The sequence below is a fragment of the Aythya marila genome (assembly GCF_965140915.1).
Source record: "Aythya marila genome assembly, chromosome: 3".
Classification (NCBI taxonomy): domain Eukaryota; kingdom Metazoa; phylum Chordata; class Aves; order Anseriformes; family Anatidae; genus Aythya; species Aythya marila.
This window is the reverse complement of record NC_139044.1, coordinates 50,381,445-50,404,929: the sequence shown is the minus strand read 5'-3', so window position 1 is coordinate 50,404,929 and position 23,485 is coordinate 50,381,445. Positions and strand designations below refer to the sequence as shown.

The 23,485-nt window shown below is 41.6% G+C and overlaps 1 protein-coding gene across 8 annotated transcripts in view; it reads right to left on the bottom strand.

The window, feature by feature from the left end:
* Positions 1 to 18,536, bottom strand: part of STXBP5 (syntaxin binding protein 5) — a 112,686-nt gene extending 94,150 nt beyond the window's left edge. For 7 of the 8 annotated variants that reach the window (XM_082755834.1, XM_082755837.1, XM_082755838.1 and 4 more), the window contains exons 1-2: positions 17,685 to 18,039; positions 15,933 to 16,030 (exon numbers count right to left, since the gene is read on the bottom strand). In XM_082755834.1, the coding sequence (XP_082611960.1) occupies positions 15,933 to 16,030; positions 17,685 to 17,837 (251 nt within the window). In that variant the 5' untranslated portion in view covers positions 17,838 to 18,039. Of the gene's footprint in view, positions 1 to 15,932; positions 16,031 to 17,684; positions 18,040 to 18,436 lie in introns of those variants that run through there. The other variant, XM_082755835.1, reaches the window with a different exon arrangement.
* Between the last annotated feature and the right edge of the window lie 4,949 nt (positions 18,537 to 23,485).

Genomic DNA, 23,485 nt, shown 5'->3' with positions numbered 1-23,485 from the left:
ATCTTCATTTCCACCACTTCTCTCCCTCACCTTTCCCCCCTTTTTTAAAATGGTAAAGAGAAAGAAGGAAAGATAAATACCAAGGCTGTACAGAGATCTACTTGAAGAGAAATCCAGCTGGATTCCTCAAGAAATTGTTACCTTTAATTGCATTTTTACAGTTAAAAAACTAAGGAAGTTTGGATCGGTTTTTGAGCATTTTGGTTCTAACTGGAATCTTTTCAGCAACTCATTTGCTCTTGAGAGCCACCCCAAGAGGTGTAAACAACCACTGTTTTAAGTATCACAAAAGTCAGCGATTCTAAAAATCAAATAATTGCTATTATCATTACTAGTTCCAGTACTACTTCCCACCCCACCCCCAAAAAAAATTTAAACACTTGCTGTTTGTAGTAGGCTATCTGACCAGTTCAGAGCTTTACTGAGGTTTTAATTTCAAAGCCTGAAGTTACAGATGCCAGAGGGTTTCTCAGTTTGTCTGGGTAAATTTTTGTAGAAAACAGTACTGCAGAAATACCACAACACGACAATATCTAGGGATTCAGGCAAGAGCAGAGGTCTCTGGAACAGGACTCCCCACCCAAACTCAAAAAGGTTTTGAAGCAGCAAGTTCAGACCTTTAAACTGAATCCAGCCTAGTGAGTTGAGACCTGCCGCACGTCAGGAGAACCTGCACTGATACAGTGTAATTCACTGCTTAAAACCCTCAGGGTACAGTTAACCCTCCCCCCTCTCCCCCCCCTTTTATTTTTTAAAAGGCTGAGTATTATATGGATTTTTATTACTCAGAAATAAGAAGTGAAAACATTTGTTAAGCTTCACTTCTGTAATGCCTTCCATCAAAAAATATTCCAAGAAACCGCTGCTGCAGCTCTTAACCAAATACCGAAATCACTAGAAGTTGCAACATGCAGTAGTTTTACATATGCTGTACATGGTAATGAATAAAAACCGTGGGACGCTCAAATATAAGCTGATACAATAAGCATTTAAGTTGGTATCTGTCATACCAAGCCTGTCATACTGTGATGATGTTCTTAAATGTACGCTAGAAGGAAAAATAAAAACAAAAACAAGGGGGGAAATTTTTTCCCGCCAAGAATTAGGTAGAAAAGTTCAGAGAGAATACATGTAAATACCATGTTTACAAGATATCATTCAAAGCTTATTACTTCCTTCAGATGTGGGCATACTAGAACGTCAACCCTTTAAGCAGGAACAAGCAACCCTGTTGCACATAAACCATTCTAGACATCTGTGGGAACTGAAAAAAATGAAAAAAAGGATTAGCCTTCCTGCTAGTAAAGAACTCCACTTGAGCTAAACTCAACTCAAACATGTATAAAGAAAAAAAAAAAAAAAAAGCTGTCTTCTCCTAAGAAAAAACTTTATTGGGCAAACTGCCTGCAGACTTGTTTTATTTCTTTCAAGTGCTACAAGTCTGGAAGTGTTTTGCCTACAATCCCAACTAGTTTTGCATCCAAGGGCTACAAACAAAATCCGTTTGATATGCTAGCACAACAAGTCTGATTACTACTCATTTTTCCCATGAATGGCCAAGGTCCCAGCTCCAGCCTCCCAGAAAGGCTGATTAATCGGGAATCACCAACAAATCCCCCCACACGTTCCAAGTCCGTGCAACTCTAAACTTGGGAGAGCAGGTCGCCTTCAAAGCCACTCTGACATCAACAGGGCTGCACAGCACAGACAAAGAATTTTTTCAATAGAACCAAGTGCCATCTCTTCCCATAAGCCACATATATAAGCAAATTTGATCCTCCTGAATCAGAAAAGCAAGAAGAAAGTTCGATTATTAGGCCCAGACCACCTGAGATAGTTGCCGAGAGCATATCTGGGCTGGGTGCTGGAAGAGGCCACTCACCACAAAGTGCTATGATGAACTAACAAAAGCAGTGCTGTACCAATGAACACTCAAAAACTGAAACAGCATTTTTGAAGTTACTCCATGAGAAAAATACATCACCTACAGACACAGAAAACTGCAAACATTTATGATAAAGACAGACCAACTATTCTTTTCTGAAAGGTAAGCAGATTATTTCTATTAACAAAAAATTCCCAACATGCAAAACAGCAACACTCTCCTCAAGGAGAACAATCTCCTCCAATACAAGTGAGGAAGGAACTTATTTAAGACCTCCACGTTAGGCCAGCCAACCCCCACATTGCAGTCACACAGGGACAAAAATGATATAGGGAATGGCAATTTTTATAAAATGGCTACTAATAAAGGCAACCACAGAAGTAACAAGGAGTAACAGACAGTCAAGCACTGAGCTATGAAGATACTTGAGGCTGCTTGGTGTTTCAAAAGTTATTAGTAGGAACTGAAAATATTTATAGAGATTCAGCATCCCTCACACAGACTGCATTTACACTGGTCATCTTTAAAAGTGTTGTAATAATACAGTAAAAAGACTAACAACACGTATTGCCAACTGAGTAATTTCATTAGCAGTAAACTTCCCCCCAAATTGCATATTGTATAAAATATGCAAATTTATATTTTTTTATTTTATATTTTTATATTTATATTTTAAATTTATAATTTAAATTTATATTTTAAATATACATTTATATTTAAAATATATATTTTATATTACAAATATAAAAGTATATTTGTAATATGTACAATAATACGCTTCTTAATATAATTGCCAACAAGAGGTTTCAGAATACATGTAGAGTTGTGTTGTGTTTGTTCGCTTTTAAAGGGTATTTGTGCTTTTTTGTTTGTTTGTTTGTAGAATAAACCAAGTTTAGAACAGAAAACACACCTATTATCTTCAATGTCAAGTCTGGGTACAACTACTGTGCTAAGATGCTATCGTGTTTTAAGTGGCACAAAGTAGTTTTCCCCCTCAAATCTTACTCAGCACCAAGCTTCTGACCTTGCTTAGCACTCTGTTCTAACTGCAACAATAACCTCAGCTACAGTCAAAAAAAAAAAAAAAAAAAAGGCAGGAACATTAACTGATCACAGTGTGGTTATCACACTCAAGTTTTCATGCCAGCTTCTTTGACATCAAAACTCACCATCACCAACGCACCAACACCCTTGGCATTTTACATTACGCCATACCACAGAAATTGTTTCATCAGCTCTTTAGGCATCAGACAAATTTTGCTTAAGCAGCAAGGATTATCCCCTTGCCACTAGACAGTACAGGCTTAGAGAATTTTAATTTGCGTGCTGTAAAAACAATCACCATGCAAAGTACTGAGCTGAACTGAAGATGTGTGTGCAGCCACACAGCTAAGGATGTCTTTCCTCTGACAAGAGCCAGCTGACGACCACAGAAACCACTGCGCTGACTCAAACCAGAGGCCCGCACATTCCGGCACCATCCTCTACATCATCACTATGTGCTATGTAAGAACAGCACACAAATCTGGCCAGTGTATTACATGTTTCTAAATGTATTTAATATAAAATATTATATTCAAGTTGAATTCAAAGAGGTGAATTGCTATGAAATTATACCAAGGACTTAAGAATTAAACATTTAAGTAACACTCTTGGAATTGAAGTAAACTCTCCCAAGTTTCCACAGCCTCACTAGGAGCTGATCTTTTTCCTCAGGTCAGTCTTGAAAATAGAGGAAGACTACATTTGTAAAGAAAAACCCAAATTTAACCTGAAAGCAGGCAACAAGCACTTTTTCCTGTTTTCGAAGCCATCCTTATTAAAAAGGGTTTCAGCAAAGTAACAGCTAAGTGTGTAAGTATTCTACCCAGGTCAGGGTCAACTAGACATAGAGAAGCTAAGGTCATTTTTGAGCACTTCAGGGATAAAAGCCTGCCCATAACCTCAACGAAGGATTTCTACGACTTCTGTCAAATGAAATGAAATGCACTGGGTACTTCTCCTGTAGCCAGCTCCTGTTTGCCTGGAGGAACTGGAGAGCTGGACTCAGTGATCCTCACGGGTCCCTTCCAACTCTGGATATTCTATGATTTTCTGAAGTGGTGACACTGACCACCTGTAGTGCTTACTATGCCAAGGCAGATGACTTGACCCTGAGGTGCAATAGTACTAACAGCTTTATTTTTAGCTATTTTAGGATGGAGCAAACCTATTAAGATTACAATTTTTAGTAACTATCAAATACTTGCAATTTAAACTACACAGAACCACCACTGGCCCCTTTGGAATTATAATCACTGGTATTATAATTGAGCTGGTTTTAAATCAAAAGTCTACACTAAATACAGGTCTTTTCTTCCACAAAGCAGGGAATCAAACTGATACGAACGCATTCAAATATTAGCACTGCAGAGCTGTGTTTGCTATCCACAGTAACAGAAGCCTTTATGGCTGTTACCACTAGTGCCACGTTGTATGTCTTACAAGCAACTTTCCTGCATTAAATACATGTCTTCACTAAGTTTCGGTTACTTTTTCTGTTGAAAACTACAGGAGGTAAAGAGGCTGCACAAATGCCATCAAAATCCTGGTCTGGAAATGACAGAACTCATTGTTAGTTACGTATAACAAGACAATCATAAAATGCTGGAACTGCTTCTGTTTATTTGCTAAAATGCAAAACTGCAGTTCTTCAGTATATTCTAAGTGTACTTCACTGTTACCACTTTCTGTTGTGCTGTTTCTCCCACTGGGAATTGCTAGCAGAAAAAAAAACAACAACAACAAAAAACGTATGATCAAAAGTTGGACAATTTGCTCAGGAAAAGCCACCACCTCTCCACAATTTACCTCCACTCTCTGCCCCAAGAACAGCATTTATTTGATCTAGAAGTTACTGACAGAACATTCATAAGGAAAACAAAACACACAGTTCTTTTAAACTGCCATAGTTCTCAAGTTTTTGTCCTTTGCTACTGAAGTACGAAAAGAATGTTATAGAAGTTAACTCCTGCTGCTTCTTCCTTACAGCATCCTCCTCAGAATGGATAAATTTCATTCTTCCATTCTATGCCACTGCCCACCACTTTTTTCTTTTTAAACAATCCCTTTCACTGCTCAAGCAATTGGGACTATATTCATAGTACTTTGATATCTCCATAGGCAGTGCCTGAAAGAAAACGGGTACAACAGTCAAGTACCCTGCGTCAACAGCCACACACACTGTAGAGAATTGAAAAAATAAGTTTTGAACTTACATGCCTTTTGTTTGCTTTGTTGTTGTTGTGTTTATTTATTAACAGAAATAAATACAAAATAAGTTTTTAAAAAGCAGAGTATTCAATGGGAATGGCTGCTATATGAACACTATTTCCTTTGGTGAGCAGCCCTTATGAAAAGGCAGGGACATTACCTTAAAGAGGTAGGCTATTCAATCTCTTTTCTCTAAATTCAGTAACTCACCAGGATTTCTTCCCAAAATGTTGTGTTTGCCACCTAATTATTTTAACAAACGAGGAGATATTCACCTTGCCAGCAAGAGATCTCATTATATTTAGTCACCTAAATGGGAATTTATTGGGCAAGGGTGTAGAGGGAAGAGTTGTATTTTGCTTTGTTAGGTGGCTCTGCTTTTTATCTGACATCTAAAGGTGGCTGTGAAACTAATTTCACTGTGCCAGTTCACTGCACAAGTTTCATACTTGTACAAAAGGGAATGCTGTGCAAATTATTGTTATGAAGCTCACTCTGCATATTAATAAGCATCACTAAAGCTTTAATACCAACACTACAAAGTTCAGTCAAGAATGTTTTTCAACTGTGAAGATGAACATCTGTTCTGTTTAACAAGGTAGTAAGACTGGATTGAGCATATGCTAAAAAAATACAAGCAAGTTAATCCTATCAATTTAACATTAAGTGATCACAAAAATACAGCATTCTATTCTTTTCCCGTAATGAGCAAGTAGAAAAATGCAAATTGCTTTTGTCCATCTTCTGCTGAGCTGGTGTTACTAGGCCACAAAGAGGCAGGACCTTCAGCAGAGGAGGCAATAAAAAACATTAGATACCAGTTGGATTACCTCTTTAGTTGGCTGTTCCTTAAGTGTTAAATATTTCATTTTAGCATGAACCAAAGATCTGGTGTTAATCGAACGCATACAGGGTACATGCCTGGAAGCAGCTTCAAGAGGCTACGCAGTGCACCCCTCTGCTTGAAACTGCACCAATCACATGAACTAAAGCAGGAGCTCACCAAGCAGAGCCACAAGGGCCTTGCTTACTTTGGACCTGCATCCTTTCTTTAGTTGCTTGCTTTCCAAAGCCAAGGCAGTTCCTGTGGATGTTTTTCAGGAGAACACAGGAGCAGAATGAGACAATTAGGTCTTGGGAGAAACCTCATGAAAGGGTGAGTGCAGTCTGCAGCCTTCTTGCTGAAGAACCTGAGTCTCTCCCCATCTGCTCTCCACCCATGCTGCTTTCATGAGCACTGTCTGGTTTGAACAGGACCTGCTAACAATTATTCTGGACATGCAGTGGCCACTGTGATTTTCTCATCTAATTATGAAAGGAAAATAAGATTCAAGTTGCCCAGACAGAAAACAGATTGTCGCTACCTGATTAAGACATTTATTAAACAAAAATCCAACGACATTAGGTGAAATTAACAAATAAACAAGTGTAGCCTTAGTTATTCCTATCAAGGATAAACTTCTCTGTAGAACAGTGATCAGGTAGACAACTTTGAAAACTGCAGTGCTTCAAACTGCACAGCACTTGGTCAAGTAATTCAAGATCAGAGTCACTACAAAAAAAAGTTTCATAGGCTTTAATTGACTCAGTCAATATAACCTTACATTTCTCAAAACATTTAATCTTGCACTTTGTTTTCTGCACTAGCAGGGAACACCCATTTTAAGTTTCACCTACCTTCACTATTCTTGACATTTAAGATAAGGATTTCTCATTCACTCTGAATGTTAAGTACAGAAACACCAATGCAGAGTAGAATTACTGTAGACAAATGACTGGGGAAGCCATATCCTGAATACAAGTGAAAAATTTCACCTAATACAATTTAAGCTATATCAATTGCTGAGTTACAGTTGATTTTATCTCAGTATAAGCACTATCAATACCTAGCATACTTTTTTTTTTTATTAAAAAAAAAAAAAAGAGAATTATCCAGATTTAAAATAGACTAGCTCTGCGCAGGAAGCAATTAAGTTAGAACTACTACTATGCAGACCAGGGCTTTCATCAGGTTGTACAGATCTCAGACATAAAAGCAGGCATCTCTTACCAAGGAGAGATTTTAACTGCAAGACAAAATGGTTCTCATTTGTGGCAGAGTCTCAAACAGAACATCAGTGTGTCAGATCAGACTAAATGATAGCCACGAAAGGAGTACTTTCATGAAAACACTGTAAAAATCAAGATGAATCTAGATTCAGTATGAATCTCCAGAGGTTGAGAGAATTGCTACATATTTTAGAAATGAACTAATAAGGAAATTTACCACTCTACCACAATCCTCATTAGTGAATATTTCACTTGTAGCTATTTCTAAGACTCATTTTACACTCTGCCTAAATTTAGTGGTGCAAATATCACTGCCAGTACTTTGAATTGCATTGTTAGAGCTTTACGTGTATTTGCACTGGAAGTCAACACCAGTAGTAACTTAGTGTTCTCTTTGATAAACACAAGCTGTATTATTATTATCAAGTGCCTACAACAGAAGTGTTGACACAAAAGGTCACGTAAGTACCACCAGCTGAATACTAAGAGCCTATGCCAAGGCATAGCCCTGATTAGCACTCAAGTGTCAATTTCAATACTACAACTCAAACTTAAGTTCAGTAAAATAAGATAACTGTAAGAGTTGATGGAAGTGTACTGGCAAAAAAGCGGTAAGCAATGCACTCTCATACACAGTCTTCATTCATGAGTACCATAAACTTTTTTCTCAGGTCAGCACACAAATAAATACTCTGTGTGTCAAAGAACTAGATCTCTGGAGAATTAGAGTCTTGTTTACTTAACCAGATGTACTTTGCAGGTCTAAGAATCAGCATTTTTCAAATAAATTAGCATGATCATTTCAACGGTGCACTCCAGGACGGGTCAAATCAGGAATAGCAAGAAGAAAAGAGAAGACCCAGGGGATTAAAGACTTACTGCAACATTTACTCTCTCAGAACTGAGAAGTTTTTTTGTTTGTTTGTTTGTTTTTTCCCCCAAATGCAAAACCATTACCAGACAACTAAGATTAAGGACAATGTTCCTAAAATTCAAGTTTTCCGGTATTGTTTAACTTCAAACAGGCACATAACAATTTGCAGGTTTGATTCTGTTCTTTCACTGAAGTGCTACAAAGACTACCCTATATAAACAAATGTTCTACAGGAACCCTGATAAAAAATGCCTTTTTTTTTTTTTTTTTTTTTTTTTTACTGTTCCAAAAGCACTAAACAACACAGGAAAAAAAAAATAAAAAAAATCAAGAAACAGATGTTCTAGAAGAGCAAGAAGATGCATATAAAGTAGTAACTGAGGGCACTTCTGGTCACTTTAATTAGCTGGATGGTCACAATCAAAGAACAATGAGTGGTGCTCCTCAGGGGTCAGTAATGGAACCAGCACTGTTTAACATCTTTGTCAGTGACACGGACAGTGAAATTGAGTGCACCCTCAGCAAGTTTGCTGATGACACTAGGTTGTGAGGTGTCGTCAACATGCTGGAGGGAAGGGATGCCATCTGGAAAGAGCTGGACAGGCTTGATAGGCAGGCCTGGGTGAACCTCATGAGGTTCAACAAGGCCAAGTGCAAGGTCCTGTACCTGGGTTAGGGCAATCCTGAGCACAAACACAGACTGGGGAGAGAATGGATTGAGAGCAGCCTTGAGGAAAAGGATCTGAGGTTGCTGGTTGATGAGAAGCTCAACATGAACCAACAGTATGCAGTAGCAGCCCAGAAAGTCAACCTTATCCTGGGCTGCATCAAAAGCAGTGTGGCCAGCAGGGCAAGGGAGGTGATTGCTCCCTCTACTCTGCTCTTGTGAGATGCCACCTGGAGTCCTGTGTTCAGCCCCCAGCACAAGGACATGGAAGTATTAGAACAAGTCCAGAGGGTCACAAAGACGACCAAGAGCACCTCTCCTATGACGACAGGCTGAGGGAGCTGGGGTTGTTCACCCTGGAGAATAGAAGGTTCTGGGGAGAAATTATAGCAGCCTTCTGGTGCCTAAAGGGGGCCGTACAAGAAAGCAGGAGAGGTGCTCCTTATCAGGCAGCGTAGTGATAGGACAAGGAGTAACAGCTTTAAACTAAAAGAAGGGAGATTTAGATGAGATATAAGGAAGAAATTCTTCACTCGGAGGGTGGTGATGCACTGGAACAGGCTGCCCAGAGAAGCTGTGGATGCCCCATCCCTGGAAGTGTTCAAAGCCAGGCTGGATGGGGCTGTGAGCAACCTGGTCTGGTGGGAGGTGTCCCTGCCCACAGCAGCGGGGTTGGAACTGGGTGGTCTTTAACCAAGGATCACCCAACCCAAACCATTCTGTGATAAAGGCACTCCATAAGAACATTTAGCTTTACCTTGTGAATTCTTTTTAAAAAACACAGATGTGCTGGACACTTAAAAGAAATCTAATGCAGTTACAACATTTTTGACAAACAGGAAGTTTTGTTAGAAAGGGCTTACGATCTTAAATTGTGCTTTCAAGCTTTATCACATCTCAAATCATGAGCCACTTCTGTTATTCCAGCCATGACTACCAAAACTGCTCATTTCTTCTCCTGCAGCAATAATGCTATTTCAGTTCTAAAAGCCCTTCCACAGCGACTGAGAAAGAACAAATCCAGTAAAATGTCGAATTAAGAGTTGGGCACTGTACCAGAAACCTGAAAGCCTAAGCTGGGTCCCAGCTGTCTAATTCCCTGTTACATTTTACCCTAAAATTCTGGTTCAGTGCTGTGAGGACAAAAAACCATCAGATCACAAAACTGCATCACCTCAGCATTTCACAGACAGCTAGAAGATCCGAGGAAACAGACCCTGCTGGTGCTACAGCAAAGCCTGCAGCCTCGAAAACTTCACTTGTTTTCCAGAAGATATTCCCTTCCCCAAGCTCACTATGACCCAGCAAGTTTCAGGTTGCAAGGCTACGTCCATTAGGTTTCCACTTTGTCAGTAATATAGCTACAACAGGGATGAAAAGTTTTCATTATAAAATTCATTTTCATAAACTATAGTATGAGATTTAACACAATTATACTTCAGGTATTTATGAACAACAGTGATCACTGCAAGCTCTTGTTCAGAATTACAAGATGAGATAATACTTCAAACGGATGACGCAGTTTTCTTACTTTAAGTATCAGTAAGTCTCCCAGCACGAATAACTATAAATTTTAAAAGTAAACCACCCTATACATTGTGAAGAATTCAGTCAAAGCTTTCTCTCTGTAGGACTAACTCTCTATAATTCTTTGCATTTCTAAGAGTTACACATCACACCATACCATCGTTTTGACCATATTTCACTCCAGTGTATCCAAAGGTTGATTGATTTTCTTCATTTAGGGGATGGGAATTTTTTTTCCCCCCATTAAAAGCAAGCTGTATGAGAGCTGATGATATTCATGTGAACTAAGTGCTGAAAGATGTGATAAGAAATGTGGTAACGTTTAAAGAAATGAAAATGTGATAAGATTAATGTATGCTAAAACCAAAGTACTTTAAAAAAAACACTCCTCCTCTATGTGAATTGGGTGGTGAGGTATCCAAAAAACATTTTCTCATTAATAGGTAATCACAGAGTTGCTCTGGCATGACAGTACTGCAATATTTTTTAGAAGCTTTACTGATGCACTCTTCTTCAAACAGAAACATTTGTTCAAAGTCCAGAAGAATGTGGGCACGGATTGAAACCATTCTCTTACAACATCCACATGCCAAAAACCTGACACTCCGAAAAACATTAGTTTAGTTTGAGTTTAGTAGAATCACAGAATCATTTAGGTTGGACACAACCTCTCAAATTTATCTGATCCAGTCTCTCACTTGAAGCACTGCCAACTTCACAGTTAGATGCCTGGTCTGAAAAACTGAAGTCTTCGCTTTGAATACTGCAAAAAGAACTCCACTCATCTCCCTGCTGCCCTTCTGACAGAAGAAAGAGCAGGTATTCAGCTACTTCAAAACAAACAAAAAAACAACTCCTGTTGATATTTCAGTATGAGGGGGAAATAATCAGACTACCTTCTGTAGTTTGAACAATGCAAATGAAAAAAAAGTATTGTTAATGGATATAATGTCACAAGTTTAACATAGAAATTTGTTAGAACTTTAGAGACTTCACTGATTTGCTTGAATTTTATGGTACACATCCACAGAAGAACTATTCAGATGCTGTAACAAACATTTCATCAGAAGCTGCAAGGAACCGCACATCCAGGCTTTGAGCTATTTTGATCAAAGAATTACAGTTGTGAGATCTTCTCACAAAGGCCAGAGAATGGAAGTCACAGAAAGTAAGTTTTATATGCCTCAGATATATGAAAACTTCAGCCATTTGCTTACGTAAGAGACTTCTTTTACTGCTGAAAAGAATGGGGGGAAATGAACAGATGCTGACATTCAGAATGATTGGGATCTTCAGTTATTTAATGACAGAATGACAAACAACCTAATTTTTCTCCTTCCTGTGAACAGAGATTGCAACAGGAAAAAACACTCTTTAAGTAAAGAACCTATTCTGCTTGGAAATAAAGACTCATGGCCAATTTGATCTGTGTGGAAGGCATAACATTTACTGTATGGGTATCCCCTTCCTTTTCAAGAAGTTCTCATGGAAATGGTCTTTTCAGACTCTTAGTCATGAGAGAAGCTGAGCTGCAAGCTCCAAATGAATGTTTATTAAAGACGTGAAGCACCAGTAGAAATGCTGTATTCATGTTGGCAGACAATTAAAATGTGACTTACTCGATCTACTGTCCTGGTTTTGCTATAGAGAAATTAAGGCACAGAGAACTGAACTACCTTGTTTAAGACAGAATAGTTAAACAGCAGGCAGCAAGTTTCCTTCAAATTATCTGCTCTCGCCTCAAAGCTTATCCTACCTCCAATCACAGTCAGCTGAGCTTCCCTGTTTGTTTTTAAGGCCTGGGCTCTGTACAACTAGTTACAAAGTTTTCAGGAAACATCGTTCCAAGTCCCAACAAATCCTGAAAAAGTGTTTTTCATGTTTATCAAACCTCTTCACTGCACAAATGCCATTGCAGTCAGGTCACATTTGACTCCTAGAGGGACTTTCAAGTGGAAGAGTGAGAGTAAACAAGAGCACAGAAGCAGCACCATTACCCGTGACACTGCAAGCCATCAGGATATCAAGGAACAGAGAGTCTGCCCCATTGAGCCATGCAGGTAAGTAAGACCTTAAGTACATACACCCAACTCATTAGAAGGTTTTGGTATGTGCTGGGAAAGTAAAGCACAGATGGTTGTTAGGCAGGAAACTTCCTTAAAATTCTGGACTGTGTGTCCTGTTGTAACGGTTGATGTATGCTCAGGAAAGAAACAAAAGATAGATGAACATCTTACAGCTTTATATCCAACACATCTGGGACAGGAGACCAGAAGGTGATAGCAACACTTGTAACAACAGCTAAATGGCTTACGGAGAAGCTGATGAGACTGGCCTGCAGTGACAGGTGAGGTCCCCAGAAGCTTATGCTGCTGTTGAAATTTGACATGTATAAATAGTGAGAAAATTGTTCCTTGTGGGGAATACATTCACGAGCATCCAACACTGCAGTAAGCCTGAGGTAGAAACGCCACACATGAAGGCCAGGCCACCAGGCAAGACTCAAGACACCTCAAACAGCTAGAATGAGCATCCTTCGATCAACACAATGAACACAGAGGAACAGCTGGATCACAGCGAGTGGATAATTGCGAGTATGGACAAGATAAGCAAATTCAAGTTTTTAATGCTGCTCCAAAGTGCACTTCTACTCTTGTTCCTATCGCATCACTCAATTTCTCCTGAAATACAGAACACAAAATCAAACTGCTCAATTATTTTCAACAGGTCCTAATGTCAGGGAGGATGTTCACGCCACCTGGCTGTTCTATGTCAAGTGCAGAAGGTCCAGGATCTGACACCTCTCCAGGTTTGTATTCTATTAAGCTATACATGTACACACTTTGTAACTTCTCCCAATACACAGTAAGTTGTTTTTTTTCATTGTTGATTTGTTTGTTGTTTTAAAAGGGGGTGGGGGCAGGATACAAGCTATAAGCAGCTCAAATTAAGCTAGTGAATACTACTAAACTACCACTTCAGTGACTTTCGTATAAAAAAAAGTTTCTTTCTACTACTTTATGGACTCCTCTCCCTCTTAAAACTGCAAGGTCTAGAACCAACTGCTGGTCATGGGAATGAAATGGTGACATTCTATCTCTTGCATGCTAACTCACCAACTCCACAGTGCTCTTCTGATTTTAACTGGTCAAGCTTAGGATAGGGACAAACATTGGAAATTGAATTAGTACTTTGTTAACAATCTGATTAGAGAAACATGCAACCTGTACTTCGGTATTTCCATTTTCACAATTACATTGTGGACTCAGAGCTTAATATCATGTTGATGCTATTTTGTCTTTATTTGCCTCTAATTGATAAATATACTAAATCAGTGAACTCCCGTTGTATTTCTGTTGACAAATTCTGGTTCTTCAGAAAAAGCTTTAGTTCTACTGTAACATGTAACTGTACCAATAGTAGAGATAGCAGTATTTGTGCATTGCAATGCATTTTTTCTTCCACTGTTTACAGAGTCCTCAAAATTAAGAACGAGATGGGAGCATGACTGAGAACATTCCTGCTCACATTACCCTTTTATAGACAACACTGAAGTTAAAATAACTGAATTGAAAACTGCTCAAATGCAGAGAACATGTTCTAAGAAGGGACTAGCTCATAAATTGCTGTAAGTAAATCAGGGCTATAGTATTCACTAGTACATAAATTAAATTTAAACCAGGTTACTACATTTCTTATGAGCATTTTATCTTTAATACCCTTTCAAAAAACCAAAACACCCCATTGCTTTGCAATTACTCAGATCACCTATTTACAATAGAAAGGAACTGAAAGCCTGACAAGCTGCATCCATACTTGAAGACTAAAGAAAAACACTAATACTCAACTCCCATCCGCCAGTAGACAATGAAGGAAGAAAGCATTATCCTTCCTTTACTTCTATATCCTCACAACAGAAGAGGAAAATAAGGATTGACTTTCCTTACACTTAGAATTTAGATCTCAATGAATACCTCTTTATTCGCTCTCAGTCTTCCTAGTTCACACCTCATTTCAATTAAGACACACTTCTGCAGCTCTAAAGAGAGCGTGGCTTAGATTACATGCAATGAATCCTTGCACGTAATTTATCATTAGTAAAAGCCTCAGCAGGTAAGATATCCTATAGTTACCAATAACTTTGAGGTTCAGTTTTTGTCCATTAGCAGTAGGGTGAAATAAACAGCTCTTGCAAGTTCCACTCCTTCCCAAGAGTAGTCTTCCTAGGTTTCACTAGGCAGAAAGTGAACCTGGTTTTACATTTACAGTGTATCTGAATCTATCCCCTCTGCCTGCACCTATCCCTACCCAAAAGCAAGTAATCACAGGAGATACAACCTCTGCAGCGCTGTTGGGTTACTGGGCTAACCCATCAGGCTAAATGGAGGGCTTTAAAACAGTTCTTCCAAGACTGAAAGTCAGCACTGAGATAGATGCTGACCCTGGCTAAGTTAGTGGAACACAAATGTTTCGGTCTCAGCATGAAACTTCTTCCCTTAGGAAACATTTTCTGTTCATGTTACTGCTTCCTCTCACAGCAACCGATGCTTCCCTTGCAATCCTGCTAGGCTTCTCCTGATTATTTAGAAAGCAATTCACGGGTGTAGTCAAAGATAAGTGACAAGAAATATTCCTTTCATACAAGTTACTTCAGTTCAACCTCTTCTTCAATACTGAAGTTCGAACTTCTCCACTTGTCAAAGACAACCTTTTAAAGACAGTTAACCTTAGACAGAACACTGATGTTACAGAAGGAAACAAAATGTCCACTTGTAGAGTAACATAGTTAACAAAGGAAAGAGAATGATGACATTTACCTGCAGTTGAAAGAGAATTAACTCGATTTTTCTAGCAAGATTGCTAAGCCTTCTCCAAAAATTCTCAGAATTCAGACAATTCCAGGACAAGAGAGAAATCAACTCATTCTACTCTGTTGCAAAGTAAGGTTTAGGTAATGTTAGTGTGGATTAAAGGATCTACAGGGCACCTTCTTTTAAAATAAAAGTTTAAACACATATGTTATTATGTGGCTTGGGTGGTACAGTACGGATGTGGTACCATATGGCTTTGAGCATATGGACAGTTCACTTTTTATTGAACATGAAGAAGGGGGGTTACTGTTGGTTTATTCCATGAATTTAATCTGCTCATCTCTGTCAGTTACAAACTATTAGTGAAATACTGTTCCCACACCCTTTAACGTCCCCACCTGAAACTACCTTTTGGCAATACAGTAGTAAGAAGATCTACAATATTACAACATTTCTCTCAAGAGCAAGACACAAAAAAAAAAAATAAAATAAATAAATACAAGTAGCATGGAGTTTTATAATTCCAGGGGTTATAGCAGAAAATGAAACAGACCCTCAGACAGGTCTTTTTTTTTATAGCAGCTGACTGTGCTTCTAATTTGTCAGCGTGTAGGTAATCCTCTACAAAATGTATATATTAACTGCAGATAAGGGGGACTAAGCAGCCATACCTCATAGCATTAACACAACCTGAACTGACACACAACAAGCAGAACAGCCAGGCCACCCACCACCAGAAAACAGAGATTTTTCCCCCCCTTCTGCATACCTGGTTCCCACCACACCTGAAAGGCTCCAGCAGCTGAATCAAAACATGACTTGTGTGAGGTACGCTAATTTCCTTTTCAGAATAGGAAAGGATACAGCCTTAATGCTCCAGTCTGAGTCCCGATGGCCAGTATTTTCTGAACAGGATCAAATGCCAGGGCTGAAGGTTGATAGGGGAAACCATGGCGCACAGTCTAACAAGTCAGAGCATCGTAGTAATGATGGGACAAGCAGCAGACCAAAAATAAACAGAATCAATATCATATGTTAGGGAATAGGATTCAGCATTAATCACAATTAAGAAAGGAACCCACAGATTGAGAATAACAGCTGTCCTATATTCACCAATTATAAAAGATTTTTTTTTAAGTTGGTCCAGTCATTCACCCTTGATCACCAAATGACAGTCATACTTACTAAAACTTAATGTGAATGTTGCATTATTTCTGTACAAAGACTGTATCAACATGGCTTTTTTTTTTCCATCCATGTCATCCTCTGAATACTCCTATTTTAGCCTTAAGAATGGCACTAACCCATTAAAACCTGTGATGTTCCTAGGAAGTTTGGCAACAAAGCCAGACTTGTTGTTAGAACTGTTACAAATTGCTACACCTGCTTGTCAGAGCTTCTTCAATTTCACTCCAACAGGCCCCACATGACAGTGCAAACTCTCTCATCACCTTTACAAAAAAAAACAACAATAAATAATCAACCCAACCTCCACAGAGCATCTCTCTCAACCTCTGCTTCCCCTCAAAACAAACAAATAAATGCTACTGAAAACAGACAAATAGAAAACATGCCATAAAAACAAACCAAGCCTCCTTAACCAAGGGATTCTTTCTTAATACGAAGCAGTTGGCACATCTGGGTTTCTGATTACCAAATTAGTCTTGGCTAATCAACCACGCAACAACCCCATTACACTTCTCAGGCTGCAATTAATCAGAATCAAGAATAAAAGCATTATCTATTCTGACTTCTACTATAGACGTATGCAACGTAAGCCACACAAACACTGGCTTTTCAACTGCAAAACCTTTAGTTTAACTCAGGGTTATTTTAGGACCTCATAGCGAACTTCTGATAGACTCCTTTTACTTCAGTGAAGTTGCAGGCATAGCTCACAACTCTCGGTATTTCACTGTGAATAAAATCTAAGCAGCAATAGCCCTGCTCTTCGCCGTGTCCTTCATGAGCAACTTGTAAAAGTGGCAGGAACACCTGCAATACTAGATAAAACAAGGAGGCGAATCCACAAACAAGCTCAGCCATATCAAGCTAGGCCACGGGTGCATTGTAAAGATAAAAATGGGTATTGATATTCAAATCAGTTTGTATTCCTCTAGGTACAGCTGGCGGATTAATTCGCTGCATCATTTTCCAAAAGCGTACGGGCACTAACTGCAGTTATTGTATCACACGCAAGCAAATGAAAAAAAAAAAAAAAAAAAAAAAAAAAAGGGGAACTTTTCCTCCGTCTCTGGAGAACCTTTGCAACAGCAGCCCCGGCGACTTGGCAACACACTGCAGCCACAGCACCACGAACGTCTCCGGCCCCCTCCAGGCGCAAAGGCAGCGGGCAGCCGCGTTCCCCGGCACGCAGCGCCCCAAACCCCGCTCCTCGGGGCCCGCCAGCTCCCGCTGAAGGCCGCGATGCCGCCGGGCATCCCTCCCTCCCTCCCTCCCTCCCTCCCCCAGCCCTCCCTCCATCCTCCACCCCGCTCTCCCCACGAAGCCCGGGCGCACCCCGTGGGCATCGAGCCCTGCGAGTCTCCGGCCAAGCTGCTCGCGGGCACCCCGCAGCCCCGCTGCTTCTCCCCCCCGTCCCCCCGGGGCGTTCACCTTGCAGAGCTGGAAGTGCTCGGACTGGAGCGTCTCCTGGATCTCGCTCTCCCGGTTGCCCGCCTGCTGCTGCTGCGCGGCGGACGACGCCGAGGCGGCGGACGAGACCGCCGTCAGGCCGTCCAGCACCTTCCTGATGTTAAATTTCCTCATGGCTCGCGGCGGCGCCGAGGCAGAGCCGAGCGGGGAGCGCCGCCGCCGCCCGCTCCGCCCGCTCCCCCCGCCCCGCCGGCGGCAGACGAGCCCCCGCGGGAGGGCGACGCGTTAGTCCGGCAGCGCAGCGCCGCTCCTCATCGGGGCCCGGCGGCTGGAGCCAAGCAAACGGCGCCCGGTCAGCCCGTGCTGTGCTGCTGCTGCCGCTGCCGCTGCCCTGCCCGGCCCGGCCCCGCCCGCAGGGGGCTCACGGCCCGCCCCGGCCCGTCCCACCCCGTCCTCCCGGCCGCCGAGCCGCCCGCAGCCTCCGCGCCCGGCCGCGCAGCCGCCTCACATGGTGCCACCCGGCCCCCCGCCCGCCGCCGCAGTCCCTGCTCGGCCCCCCCCGCCGCCTCGCAGCGCCCTCCCCTCCCTCCCTCCGCCCCCTCGGAGCTGAGCTGCGTGTGCCGCCAGCCAGTCACCGGCGGGGCTTCTCCCGGCTGCTGCCGCCGCCCGCCCCCGCAGCCACCAGCCTCCCTCAGCCCTCCTCCTCCCCCAGCCCTCCTCCTCCTCCTTCTCCCTCCTCCTCCTCGGGCCGCCTCGCGGTCGCTCCCCCTTGCCTGACAACGCGGAAGCGCAGCGCAGCGCAGCGCCCCGGGGGGGCAGCGGCGGCGGCAGCAGCAGCAGCAGCAGGAGGAGGAGGAGGAGGAGGAGGAGGAGGAGGAGCGGTGCCAGGGCTCGCAGTGGCCGCGCATGCGTCCCCACAGGGCCGGCACCCGGATGTGGCGGTGCCCGCTCCCCCCGCAGCGCCGCGGCGAAGGGAGCGAGCACCGGGGTGCTGGGGGCGATGGGGATGGGGACGGGGCCGTCAGGGCGGCGGCGGCGGGGCAGCGGGGACGGGAGCCCCGCGCCGCCTCTGGGCAGGGAGCAGGGAGCAGGGGGCGGCGGTGGTGGCCGTTACCGGCCGCGCTTCCTCACAGCCTCCCCCGAGTGGCGCCGGTAGCGGCACGCAGCGTCTGGGGGCTGCCGGCTTGTGCCCGGCCTTTGTTTTGCCTTCATTAGTAGGTCGCGTTCCTGGACTGTGCCCTGAGTGGCGCAGGTGGTGGTTGGTGTTCCCCCCTCAGTCATGGTGTGTCGCTGACGGCAATTATTCGTGACTCAGATCAGTCAAGTAAAACAAACCGGACCATCAGTTATCACCTCTGGAGGAAAGCTTGTAGAGATGTGGCTCAGGACATGGGCCTGCAGCCACCCAGCTGCAGCAGGAATGCCTGAGCAGGAGGCTCAGCCCGCAGTAAAATGGCATTTACAGGTGGTGCCTTCAGCCCCAAAGCCAGGCATGCACTATTAGCACACTCGGTGTGACAGTGCACAGACAAATAAGCGCAATCAGAATGCTGCAAAATAGTTACGATGCACCCACAATAATAACCTCAAAAGTAAAAGTTCTTAGACTTCTTAGACCTCTAACCCCATGTCAGTTTAAAGCCATATTCCCAGCAGGTGTATGGTGTATAAACATTCAAAAGAAACCAGGACGCTTACATACTCTTATGAACTGACAGAGCTTTTCACCTATGTAACCAGGACTGTTGGACACTTCCTCAAATCACCTTGGTGAACATGTGGAAGAATGTTTCCAGAGATGACAAAAATCCTCAAATAAATAAAAGTAGACTTAAATAAGCCTCATTAAATACCTGATAATAAAGTTTATTTCATTTTAAGAGGGAAGTGTGTGTATTTTCAATGTCTTTAATCATCCATCATATATTTTATCTAAGAGTCCGTAAGTTACAGAAATAATGTCTGTTTTTTTTTCCAACTACTCACATGTGCTTATTGCAGTACGCTACATTGGGAAGAAAACTTCTGGAACTCAACTATGCTTGACTGAATGGTAAACACTGATTGTGTTTACCGCACACATTGTGTTGATAATGCATACCTGTATAACCCTAAGAATGTAACAAATAGTCCATCCAGGTCCTGTTATCAGCATAGGCCAGGCCCTACAAGCATTCCTAGCTACAAGATTCATATCACATCTACTCTCATTATTTATGTTAATTATTTATAGAAATTGTTAAGGAAAACAACTTCAAAGCTTGCTGAAGAATTAAAGGCCTTTAAAAGCCATCTTTTTGCATACTGCGCTTTTTTATTTTTCCCCCCAGTGTATTTGGCCCTTGACTCCATTCTTTACCTGCATTGTATATACTTGAGTAGAGATTGCATTTCATTTTCTGTTTAGATTAACACTGAAAGCAAGGAGGACCTCATTCATTATTGTAACACTGTACCAATACTTACAAACATTTATGCAAGGTGTATATTACAACATATACACGGTTGAGACAACAGCATTTCTCTTCTCTCACACTTTGTAGCCAATGCCATTCAACAAGCCAATGCTTTCTGGTACAACTCCTTTAAAAAGTGAATGACAATCTTCTGTTGTACTGGGATACCAGTGGGAACAGTAGTAGGACTTTCATTTTATGGTTTTATAGCAAGCATCCCAATTATCTCTCAACATTTAGCTGCTGTGTTTCAGAGCTTCTTTGAGGTCTCCTGCTCTTACCCAACAGCCACATCCTGTTTACAAAACAGACTGATTCTGCCTGATTTCCTTAGTTCATGTTGCCTGCTCAGACCTTCCGGACACTGATATCTGAAATCTCTTGCCAATATTTTATAGCCCCGTCCAAAGCCTGAGTGACTTACACAGCTGAGGATGAAGCAATCAGACCCAACTAGATTGCAACCACTTTTGTGTTCTACTGTGACAGGATCCGCCTGTGACAGAGCCACTGTTAAATGTTCATGAGTCAGCCCCCAGCATCTTCAAGGGCTACGCAAATCCCTGCTACCAAACGAATCCACTTGGTTTTAGTCTTCTTTGCCTGTCTTTTCTTACTGATCATCCTATCTACTGCTTCTTGAAAAGGAGAGAAAAACTCACTTGCTCATTTCTTGATCCATATCTTACGGATACCACATTGGCAAACACTATTCCTTGTACTTATTTAAGGCATGGTGCACGTAGTATTGGTATACGTACCAATGCAGTCCCACAGACCACAGTTGGTGTAGGTCAGACTTCGCTTGGTGGGTCTTTTGCCTCAAGATAATCACCATAACTTTATGGATAACTGGAATGCAGCCATCACCATGCTTATGGTCTTTATTTTTTTTCAGGGGCAGGTTGTGGTAAACCACCAAAGCATTAGCATGAAGAGGGGATAGAATGATAGCAGTCCTGCACAAACCAGAATGAGTAAAATCTCACCCAGTTATAATGCATGCTAAGACTTGGTAGAATAATCCCAGAGCAGTGGGTAGGTAGTAAAGGGACAAGTCTTCTCACGGTGTTTTTCATTAGTTCGTATGTACACCCAAAAGTGTTACTGGTTGTATCCAGAGAAGTTCATGTACTTCAGGTGAATTGCACACTATAATTATTGCACTAATCAACATGGATGAGGAAAGGACCACCAGAAGGGGCCTTGAGACCTCTGCTTGGCCTGTAACCTCACTAAAGCTTTTGACAGTCAGTCAACCCAGTCTTTGAAGACTAATGAAGAGAATTAGCTTTCCTGAGAACTTCTTAATGGTGCTTAGTCACTCACACTGCAGAGTCAGAATTGACTGAATTGCCAAACATTTCTTTGCAATGAATAGAAAGAAGCTGGGATACATTTTTCAACTAATCTTATTCAGGTTGTTTTACTTAACTGCATTGGACAGGACAGTGTAACCACAGCTCCAAGTGAGTTTTGGAACCTTTTCTGGCTTCTGCTCAGGTTCTTTAGATTGTGAGCTCTTGCCAGACAAACATCTGTGATTTTTTCTTTTCCCCATTAATCTGTATTGGTGAAAAATCCAAGGAGGACTTCCAGCTTCAGGTGAACGTTTTGATATTTCTGCAGCTTACTTGGAGTACACTGTAAGCAAGAAGGAAATGGAGAGCATGTGTTAATTAGTGGGTCAGTCCCTAGAAAAAGCTGTGATAGGACTTGCCATAACCTCAGCTGGAAATAAACTGTCTAGTGTTTGTAAATTCATCCATTTCAGAAAAAGCGCCATTGACCATGCCCGTAATGATATGATGAGTTCCTCCTGCATCTGGAAGCCAGCATGGTCTTTGGCAGGCTCACAGATTATTTATTAAAGACCTATGGAACAGCACAACTAACACCTTGTGTATGGATGCCGCTAGGGAGAAAGAGGGCACATCCTGCTTCTGAAGGGACTGCACCAAAATTCCTGCATTTTGAGTTCCAGCCATTATAGTGAGATGTGTATATGTTGGTTGTTGAAGTATGAATTAGGAAGGCTTCTCAGCATTTGTCTATACAACCAGCAGAGGAGTGTCCATGTAGCTGCTTTGTGTTGAGCTGGAGCATGGCAAAAGAAGCAGATACAGCTGTCTTAGGAAGCATTCAAGGATATTGTTAGCAGTTGACCAGCGTAGATCTGACTGTTGGCTGATACCAGTGATATGTGACACAAGGCAAATATGCACTAGCAAGGAAGAGTACATAAGGCAGAAGGAAGGTATTAAAGCAGCACTATGTGATGGAAATGTGAGACTCGTGAAGAGGTCATGCACTGTTCTCCTTAGTGTCTCACATACACCTTTGTCCCACCACTGTCACCTTGGACCAGACAAAGAGAGTATCAGCTATTGAAATATACACAGAAATTTACCGTTTCTAGTGAAAGCACATTTATTGCTTTTTATCTATTGACCTATTTATGCATTGTTCTCATCTTCACTGAAGGTACACAGTCCTTTCAAAAAATGTTGTAGTTTGCATCCATCTGTCACTCTTTACATAGAAAATTAATTATGCCAAAGAAATATTCAAGAAGGATGTTAACACCACATTTTTTGTTTTCAAATTTACTTTCATTACTTTCAGCCATGTCTTCAGTACCTAAGGTTAGGTCGTCTTAGCAGCACAGTCTGACTGATTTGGCTCCAGCCAATCCTTTCCTTTTATCATTGTCTTCTGAAGGAATAATTTATTTTTCTGCTCATCAAAATTTTCTATGGCCACTGCAGGCACTTAATTAATTTTGTTCTTATGTTGTACTAAAATGCACAGTTCTTTTTTGTTCATGCAGTCTGTCAATTTCCTCTTTCTATACCACATTTTACTTAAGCCTGGGCCAGTTCAGTGTTAAGAATAGAGGCATTTCACCTACTCTGCTCTCATTCTTTTAATTACAACATCTTCCTCAGTTTTTTTTTTTAACCCTTTAAATTAATCTCTCATGCAATTAAAACAGATAGGTTTGGTGGTAAAGTATTTCTTCTTTTTTCTTCATGATTTTTCGTGTTAGGAGTATAAACAGTCCTAGGAACAGATTTAAGGACTCAGGACTCCTCCCTTATCTTGTCACAACTACACACCACCAGGGCTAGGCAGCCCCAGAATAAGCTGTTTCAAGCACTGTGTTGTGCTTTGGCTCCTAAAATCCACCTCTGCCATACTTCTGTTCAATTCTTTGTTATATTCTCTCAGTCCTAATTTTATTTTTATGGATACTTTCTTGTGTAGGAATTCATCTCAGTGTTTATCTCCCACTTGAAATTGAGTGTTTTCGGGTTCTTGACCTCTACATATTTATAATAAAATCATTACTTAGATATTTCTAGT